The 9,691-nt window shown below is 39.3% G+C and overlaps 1 protein-coding gene across 9 annotated transcripts in view; it reads right to left on the bottom strand.

The window, feature by feature from the left end:
• Positions 1-1,131: 1,131 nt before the first annotated feature.
• Positions 1,132-9,691, bottom strand: part of NAV3 (neuron navigator 3) — a 344,164-nt gene continuing 335,604 nt past the window's right edge. For all 9 annotated transcript variants that reach the window (XM_069975584.1, XM_069975530.1, XM_069975540.1 and 6 more), the window contains one exon: positions 1,132-2,378. In XM_069975584.1, the coding sequence (XP_069831685.1) occupies positions 2,259-2,378 (120 nt within the window). In that variant the 3' untranslated portion in view covers positions 1,132-2,258. The remainder of the gene's footprint in view (positions 2,379-9,691) is intronic.

Here is a 9,691-nt window from a genome sequence, read left to right as displayed (position 1 = left end):
AATTCCACTTTAATGGCAAAGTAATAATTTAGACAGTTACACTGCGCACATCTGCAAAAAATAGATGCAAGCTGGTTTACAAGCTAGGAGAACAATCAACTTATAGAAAATACATCATTCGATTGATTTTGATTACACCAAAACGTATTGTAAGGGCTTTACAAAGACTACAAAACTTTTCAGATGGATTATTTCACTGCTTCTGTCTATTTACATGATATGTTACATCAAAAATGTACAAAATATAAAATGTGTACAGACAAATGTTTCACAAACGTTTTGTTGTAAACTACATGTACTCACTGAAATGTATTGCAGGAAGTTGTATGTATGGTTATGTCTGGTGTGCATGTCGGTGACCTCAGGGGAAGATTCCCAGTCTTACCCAGGAGACAAGATTTCTGGAGCCAGATGATTTCTATCTTGTCTAGTGCAGATAATGCAGAGTTTACACATGCACGACATAATTAAGATTGTACAGTGGGCCAATAGCACCGTGTAGGGAAAGCTTGCCTTAAAATAGAGCTGTATAGCTTTGTCCTTAAATTTACAGTAGAGGATTAAAATGGTGGCCACGAGTAGTAAGTAGCACCAATTATCAATGGTGAAGGTAGCTTCTGTTGTATGTTTTCTACACAATGCCATAGCCCTTATATAATTACGTCTGTTATTGTATTGATTCATTACATTTCCAATTGTCTCATTAATCGGGATTCATGCAATCTGACTCTAAGTCTGTTGTTTCCTTGTAATACCTTGGCTCCATAATAGTTTCTAAAACATGCTGATGTAGCACTCTAACTCCTGCATAGTTATAATCACCATAAGTACAGGACAAGCACACCTGGAAAAAAAAACAGCCTGAACAGTTGCATTCTGGATTTGTTTACAACATAGTTATTCATTTGTGAAACACACAACGACAAATCGAAGTACAAACTTGTTTCGTTTGCATGGTGCAAGGCATTGTTATTGTCATGTTTTCTATATACATTGTCCACCCAACACACTGTGCAAAACCAACCCAAGTTTATTAAAAATTCTACTCCGTCTCAGTCTTATTTGACATTGAGAAACTAACTTTAAACAGGTTTTTACTCAAACATACTTAGAGCTATGAGAGACGGGGGGGCAAAAAAAATCAATTTGTGCTCATGCGTCATTGAGTGTTCCCAGCTCAGCTGGGAGTTCATTCAAAATGTCTCATTTACAAGTAAAAAAAAAAAAAAAAAAAGTAAATCATTGAAAGTTTTCAAACCACCTGTTCCACATTTGTGATGGTAGACATGTGCTATTGTTCACCTGTATTTCTCAGATTAAGACAACATCAGAGTATGCAGTTATTACTGGTTCTCATTTATCAATGAACACATGCTTAGGGAGAGGATGTTGATGGGGAAAGAAAACACTGCAGGACACATCAGCCAATTCTGAACTCTGACTGTAAGACTTTTAGGATACATTTTAAGGCAATGAGACAGCACCATATGACTTTTTATTCTTTTTTTTTCCTGTCCTTTATTCTTCGCTCCTAAATGCTCACATAAACGCATCTCCGGGGGAAGCCTTTAGTAATTTGTATAAAATCTCTTAAAGCGGGAAGCAGGTGGTTACAAAAACACTGTTGTTGCGATGAGGACAATTTAATGCAAGTGACTCAACGCTGGGGAATTTAGAATTGTGAGCATGGCAGTTCGAATTTACAATTGGCACTTATCCAGTATATCACAGTAGATTTTCTTCTAGTTGCACAAATACGTTTTGTGCTTTTCTGAGGAGCATCATCTAGTTTGGAGGCAGTACACAACAATCTCACTAATGTAGTCATGTGACCGGCACAATGTCTGACATCAGAGGTTTGAAGTGGATTAAAAACACCACACAAGTGATACATAATGTCAAAAAAACAAGAACACACATTATACACAAACATCTGTGCTGTAAACCTTTCAAAAAGCAACTAAACCATTCCAGTTTGGCTAACAAATGTGCAATCTGCTTGTTTGCCCTGTATCTTGGGCCTTTTCCAGTTGACTAATGGAGATTCCCATCGCTCCATTCATATTCAAATACCTTGAAATGAAGCAAATTCAATCTATCCACTTCAATTTATTCGCCCTTATGTAATTTTAGAGCCAAGTCACCTGCCTACCAGGACATTATCCTGGTATGGGTGTTGCATTGTGCTGCTTCTGCCTTGGCAGGGATTTATTGGACCAACCATTTTCTATGACAATATACCATCAAGAGGTGACTTCTTAAAGGGTTGATTCGACAGAAGGATCTATACTTTCATTGTGATGGCTTGCACCATCACTGTCACAGCTTTGTCCACTTGAAAAATTGGCTGCTTCTTGAAGACGCATTAGCATGCACATCTGTTGATGAAAAGATAACATATTACTCAAAGCACTCCAACTGGATATTATACACCACTAAGTAGTTCTTTCATGGACATAAAGTCTTATATTCCCAATCAAGTGTTTATGGAACTGCAATAAGTAAGGAACAAAGGCATAGTCCATCCTGGCTTGCTACAACAATCCATCTTAGTTAAGAGATTGTTCATCTATAAAAGATGAGCACCACTTTCAGTGTCCTTTATATTAATAAACTGGATGCAGCATGTTAATTAATAATGATTTATTAGACATTTACACCATCTGATACAACAAAGCACCAGATGAATATGCATTCCTTCTCTCTGTAGTAGACACAGAAGTTTAAAGGACAATGTTGATGTAACACTGATGTATGGTTTTCAAGATGAGTATTTCTTGTTTGAAGTAAGAGGCACAAAATATAATGACTATGCAGAGATGAATGGCACTGAATAAATAATATGCATTTCTCTAACAACAGAAGTTATTTTTCTTTAATTGAAATTTAAAGCGTAACTGTCATTTCAGGGCCATTTTTTTGAAAACATTAAATATCAGCAGTTCAAGCGATTTTAAGAAACTTTTTAATAGGTTTTATAAACCTAAAGAGTTTCCTTCTGGACTGAAAAAGTAATCTCCCAGCCTCCCCCCCTCACTTCAGAAGAAGCAGGATTTCTGTGTCCATTATGTGGCTATGGAGAGGGGAGGGGCTGTTAGGAGTGACTGAGCTCGGAGCAGTCCTGCAAAGCACAACACCCTGCAATCTTCTCTCAGTAAGTTCATAGATAAGCACTGACCTTTCTGACCCCAGAATCCTGCAGTTTAGGTGCCCAGAGAGTCTACAAACAGCTGACCTTTATGTCACCTCTTCCTGCTCCCTCATCTCCCTCGGCCCCTCCCCCCTCCATAAGGATAGAATGGAGAGAGCAGAGCCCGTCTTCACTGGCTTCTCTGTAATGAAGACGTGTTTGCCTGATAATGCACAGATAAGAAGTCAGGGGGGGAGGCTGGGAAATTGCTTCTTGAGTACAGAAAGAGGCTTTTTTGGCTGATAAAACCTATTACAGAGTTTCTTAAAATCGCTTATACTACTGATTTCTGCAATAAAAAAAAAATATGACAGTTACGCTTTAAAGATACGGTGACTGGCACTGTTTGTGGTATTTGTGGCTTGTAATGTTATAGAGAGGATTTGTAGTGTGCGCTATACACAGGACAGAATGCTGCATAACTGCATAAGGGCAACTGGCTGGCACCTTAAGTGGCCTGAAATGATGATGGGTGCAAAATAAATGGTATTCTATCATTCAATCTTAGCCATACATATATCAGAAATTATTATATAAATTTATATTATTTTACTGAAATAATTGTAATTGTTTGGAACTAACTTCCAACACTAAAAAAAAAAAGAACAAATTTTGGAAAAACGCTGTACCTACATGATGTTGTTTTTGCTATGCCGTTTTTTTCAGGGCTGTTTAGCACTTTTCAGTGTATTTTTTATTTAAAATGCAGCATTCTGCCTACATTCTGTGAACATACCCTTAAAGATCCCTATACACACTGCTCAAAAGTTGGCCAAACCTGCTGACTTAAAGGGATTGAGCAGGCTTAGGGCTTAGAAAAACATGGCTGCTTTTCTCCAGAAACAGCACTTTTTCTGTCCACTGCTTGGGTGCGGTTTTGATGCTCAGTTCTATTGAAGTGAATTGGGCTGAATTGTAAAACCACACAAAACCTGAGGACAGGGGTGGAACGGTTTTTGCAAGGAAGTTGCTGTGATGCTTCTAATCCTGGATAACCCTCTAGATTCCAAAGTTAATATACTGTATGAGTGAAATAGTGATTATTCCTGGAGCCCTGCTGCGCAAGTCCTTTTAAAAGGGCCTTTATGTGTATGAGGCCCTCCGCCCCCCCCCCCCCCCCACACACACACACACACACACACACCACTAACACCACCACCACCACAGATTAGGTATGTATAATGGATTATAACTACACAGCCCTTTTTTTTTTTGGGGGGGGGGGGGGTATAAGCTATTGTCAGAGCTGTCTTGCAGTGTCTGACACCTACTCTCTCCACTTAAATGAAGGTAAACATGCCTGGGATAGACGTGTATTTATCCTAAGATGAGAATAAAAAGGAAGACCAGATGGAACATGGGGGCTTTCATATTTTAAATTACCTGCCAAAACATAGATTTACAAAGGACAACATGCTATTCGCCTGCATACTGTATAATTGAGTGGAATGCTTAACAGTATGCAGTAAGCTTCTAAGCTCCTTCTAGTGGCAGATGTAGGCAGCCAGCATGTTATCTTTTAAAGTGTGTCAAGATGAAAGCAGAAAGCATTGAGTGAAAGCACTGGTTGGTGTAAGGAGATTTTTTTCTAATTTCACCCTGACCGCGATTAAGGCTAGAAATAATTCTCCAGACATCCCCTTTACTATAGATATATAGATGTATATATAGATATACATGGAGGCATAACTCTTTACACCTCTAGAGACTTTGGATTTTTCTTCATCACGCTAGAAGACAGGGAAGTTTATAATGTTTCTTATTATGTTTTTGCTTTCAAGAACATATGATGCTAAGTGTATGTGAAGCAGAAAGCAACTGTAAGGTTTTAGATGGGGAATATGACCAATAAAGAACATGACATCCAGTATATGAATACAGAGACATTTTCATTTTTCATTTAGAACACTGCAGAAATTGCAGATCAATGCATAAGGGATGAATTGCAGGAAAAGAAATTGATTTCAGCTTAAACAATGTATCTTTCCGTGTTCTTATAGTAGAAGCGTGAATGATTAAATGTTAATTTTAGGTGAGATGGGAATCTTGTGGCTCACGTGTCAATGTCTTTCAGCCATGCATTATACCCCATGGAACCTGTCATAAGTTTCATTTGATGCTTTTATAGGATTCCTGTACACGGTGCATAGAAATTGTAAAATAAAAACACATTGTGATAGCATGCTGGCTGTTCTAGATTCAAATCTAGGACACCCATGTGACTGTTGATAATGCATTATCCCTTCAAAGGAGCAGTATGTGTATTTTTGTATTGAAATAGATAAAACCGTTCACATGAACAATGATAATACAATCAGAGCCTGGCATCTGAAATAAAACTATCATTTTAATTAGATAAAGGACCCCTTGGTGGAACATGCTGGATGAGGTGGATCAGGATTCTTTTAGAAGATGCCCAATATATTGAAGAAAACAATACACTTATATTGAAACACAAATGCATCATTAGAAAGCAATATACAGCACTGCCATCTGCTGTCCCTTAGCAGTTATTTCCAATAGTAGCTGGTAACATCTTATGAGAATATAAAATACCTACTAAACAGCATGGAAATGGTCTGATGCTTAACATCAAATATCCATTAATGCAAAGTATACCTCATTGTGTCCTGCATTTAGTCACCCTATATGCTGAGATATTTAAAGCGTAGCTGTCATTTCAGGGTAATTTTTCTGAAAACATTACATATCAACAGTACAAGCGATTTTAAGAAACTCTGTAATAGGTTTTATGTACTAAAAAAGTTTCCTTCTGTACTGAAAAAGCAATCTCCCAGCCTCCCCCCTCACATCAAATGAAGCAGGATTTCTGTCTCCATTATGTGGCTATGGAGAGGGGAGGGGCTGTTAGGAGTGACTGAGCACGGAGCAGTCTTGCAAAGCACAACACCCTGCAATCTTCTCTCAGTAAGTTCATAGATAAGCATTGACCTTTCTGACACCTGAATTTAGCGTTTTAGGTGCCCAGAGAGTCTACAAACAGCTGACCTTCATGTCACCTCTTCCTGCTCCCTCATCTCCCTCAGCCCCTCCCCCCTTCATAGGCTTACAATGGAGAGAGCAGAACCTGTCTTCACTGGCTTCTCTGTAATGAAGACGTGTTTGCCTGATAATGCACAGATAAGAAGTCAGGGGGGGAGGCTTGGAGATTGCTTCTTGAGTACAGAAGGAGGCTTTTTTGGCTGATGAAACCTATTACAGAGTTTCTTAAAATCGCTTATACTACTGATTTCTGCAATAAAAAAAAACATGACAGTTACGCTTTAAGGTTACTTGCAGTGAAAAATATGAATTGGATCATATATTATGAATATATACATATGTTTACATGTAAAGGGGTTGTCTGACTAAGAATAAAAAATATTACATTAACTGAAGTCTATCATACAGGACCTTCATTAATTAGCTAAATTTTAAAGTATGATTATTAACAACAGAAATCAATGGTATGTATAGACATATATATCTTTTTTACAGGATAAATGCTTCTTTCTCAACTTATACTTAGCAATTCCTCCTTTACTTGCCTCCATAAATGTTCACTAACAGAATCTTTACAGAAAAGATGGGTTTCCATAGAAGTCTATGGAGAGGAGAAGGGGAGAAGCAAGCAGGAGACCAGCCACTATGATGTCTACCACATGTAGCATACAGAAAAGAGGAGATTCTGTTGGTAGCTGTAAATACAGCACTAAAGTGAGATTTAACACTTACCAAAAGCTCTACTCTATGCTTTGTCTCTCTGCTTCAACTCTTTCCTCCTACTTCCTCCCTCGTTTCTCTGTGGGCAACTGTAGCCTAATCAATAACTAAAACTAAAATCTACTGTATCTTCCCTCTGTTGTTTGGATTTTATTAGTAATTTCTGATAAAGATACATTTTTCTTCTATAAATGGATAAGTATAATGTTTTTAAAGCGACTCTGTACCCACAATCTGACCTCCCCCCCCCCCCCCAAACCACTTGTACCTTCGGATAGCTGCTTTTAATCCAAGATCTGTCCTGGGGTCTGTTTGGCAGGTGATGCACTTACTGTCCTAAAAAACAACTTTTAAACTTGCAGCCCCTGCCAAACGGCTGTGGCTTAGAGTATCTGTGCCCTAACATTGCAACAGCCCTCCGTCCCTCCTCCCCACCCTCTTCATCATTAGGACAATGACTGCATCACCTACCGAACGGACTCCAGGGCAGATCTTGGATTAAAAGCAGCTATCCGAAGGTACAAGTGGTTTGGGGGGTCAGAGGGGGTCAGGGGGGGTTAATAATTGGTGATACACTTTGGTATGGAACCATGTAGTATTCATAATGTGTAGCAATGTGCACGCCCACCAAATGAGCTGAGTGCTAATGGGCACACATGCTCAGTCACTCCTAAAAGCCACTTCTCTGCTCAGTGATCCTCAGTATACTACAAAGCAACCACCAGAAATAGCGTTCTACTAGCTAGATTGTCAGGGAAAGAGTAAAGCCTCCACTGTAGCATGACAGTATGGCTGAGAAAACTTTAGCAGGAAGGAAGCAGAAACAATTTTGTCAACTATATTAATCTGCCAGAAGAAGAAAAAAAAAGCTTTTGTTTAGTGTTCAGTGGCAGTTTAACAGTGGCACCAAAAGAAAAGCATAAAAGAAAGAATAATAATAATAATCCCTGTCCCAAAAGTCCATGCCTGTTTTGATGCATGACAATATCTTGCTGGCCTTAGAAGCAGCTGACTGACATTGCGTGCTGTTCTGTAATCTATTATCTACAAGTACACCCAGATCCTTCTCCATCAGCGACTCTCCCAGAGTAACTCCCCCTAGGACATATGATGCATGTGGGTTAAAGTTATACACCTGTGTACTAATAACCCACATGCATCATATGTCCTGGGGGGGAGAGTCACTGATGGAGAAAGATCTGGGTATACTTGTAGACAATAGACTATAGAACAGCACACAATGTCAGTCAGCTGCTTCTAAGGCCAGCAGGATTTTGTCATGCATCAAAACAGGCATGGATTCTCGGGACAGGGACAGATATAAATAATTTATTTAAATATATAAATGGCCCCTACAAGAAATATGGGGAAAAGATGTTCCAGGTAAAACCCCCTCAAAAGGACAAGGGGGCACTGCTTCCGCCTGGAGAAAAAAAGGTTCAATCTCCGGAGGCGGCAAGCCTTCTTTACCATGAGAACTGTGAATCTGTGGAACAGTCTACCCGAGGATCTCGTCACAGCAAAACAGTAGAGGGCTTCAAAACACGGCTAGACAAGTTGTTAGACCAAAATAACTTAAAGCGTAACTATAATTTCAGTAGCCAAAAAATGAAATTCCTCAAATAAAAAGCCCTCTTGTTACCCTTTAAAAAGAGCCCTAAAATGCATTGATAGCTTGTACGCTCGCTGAGATATCCCCAGTTGTTTGGATCAGAAGAATAAATGAATTTTTCTTCTGGCTGAGAGAAAGTGGGCGTGGCCTATCCTTCATCTCCCTGGCTGTGTCCTTCCATTCACTGACCAGCACCTTAGCAGATCTATCACACATAGCAGGATCAGCTACAGCCCCAACATACAGTATCACAATGTAAGATTAGATACAGAGCTTCAGCAGATGGTATCACACACAGTGGGATTAGATACAGTCATCTGCTCTCATTACACTGTAGGATAATGTCAGCCATGGAGGTGGGGGCACCTGCTGCAGACATCTGCTAGTGAATGTTATATGTACTATGGAAGGACTACAGCTGTGTTGTGCTGGTACTTGTAGTCCTTCCCTCAGTGACTCACCCACTCTCCCTCATGCAGTACATTGGAGTCATGGCTGCCATGTTCCCCCTGGGTGAAGCACTGGGTATTTGTCCCTCCATCCAGCTCTTCCCCTGCGCTGCTCCTCACACACAACACCCGCAGCTCTGCATAGTCACCTCTGTGAGGGGAGGGGGTAGAACGTGCTGCGAGGTGGGGGGAGGAGGTTTTGTTTATGTTTCTCTCTGTGTCAGGGCTGTTATCTGATCCTCCTATCACAGTCTGTACTCTAGGTACGGGTCTGCAGTGAGGGGGCGTGTCCAGCAGGAATGCAGAAATAAGTCAGAGGCTAACACAGCTTAAAGGGGACTTTATTTTTTTAAAAACTGTTCATTTTAGGTTATTAATGTATATTGCAAAAATTCTTATCATGACCTAAGCTAACTAAAACTGAATGGTCAAAATATTTTATAGTTATGCTTTAAATGCATATGTATAGAACCTATCATCTGTCCCCTTCCCTGTATCCATCCCTTCCTTGGTTGAACTTGATGGACATGTGTCTTTTTTTAACCGTATTAACTATGTAACTATATAATAATAATAAGGTACTTTTATGCTAGAAACACTGTAAATAACTTTTCAACTGGTACTACGTGTCTTAGAGAGTCCTTATGTTAAAAAAAAATATCTCAAAAGGAGTACAACATGATACATTTCATCAAATATAAAAAAAAAAAATCAAGC

The sequence above is a fragment of the Dendropsophus ebraccatus genome, chromosome 1, assembly GCF_027789765.1.
Source record: "Dendropsophus ebraccatus isolate aDenEbr1 chromosome 1, aDenEbr1.pat, whole genome shotgun sequence".
Taxonomy (NCBI): domain Eukaryota; kingdom Metazoa; phylum Chordata; class Amphibia; order Anura; family Hylidae; genus Dendropsophus; species Dendropsophus ebraccatus.
Note: the sequence above shows the minus strand (reverse complement) of the source record. Positions and strands in the feature narration are given on the sequence as shown.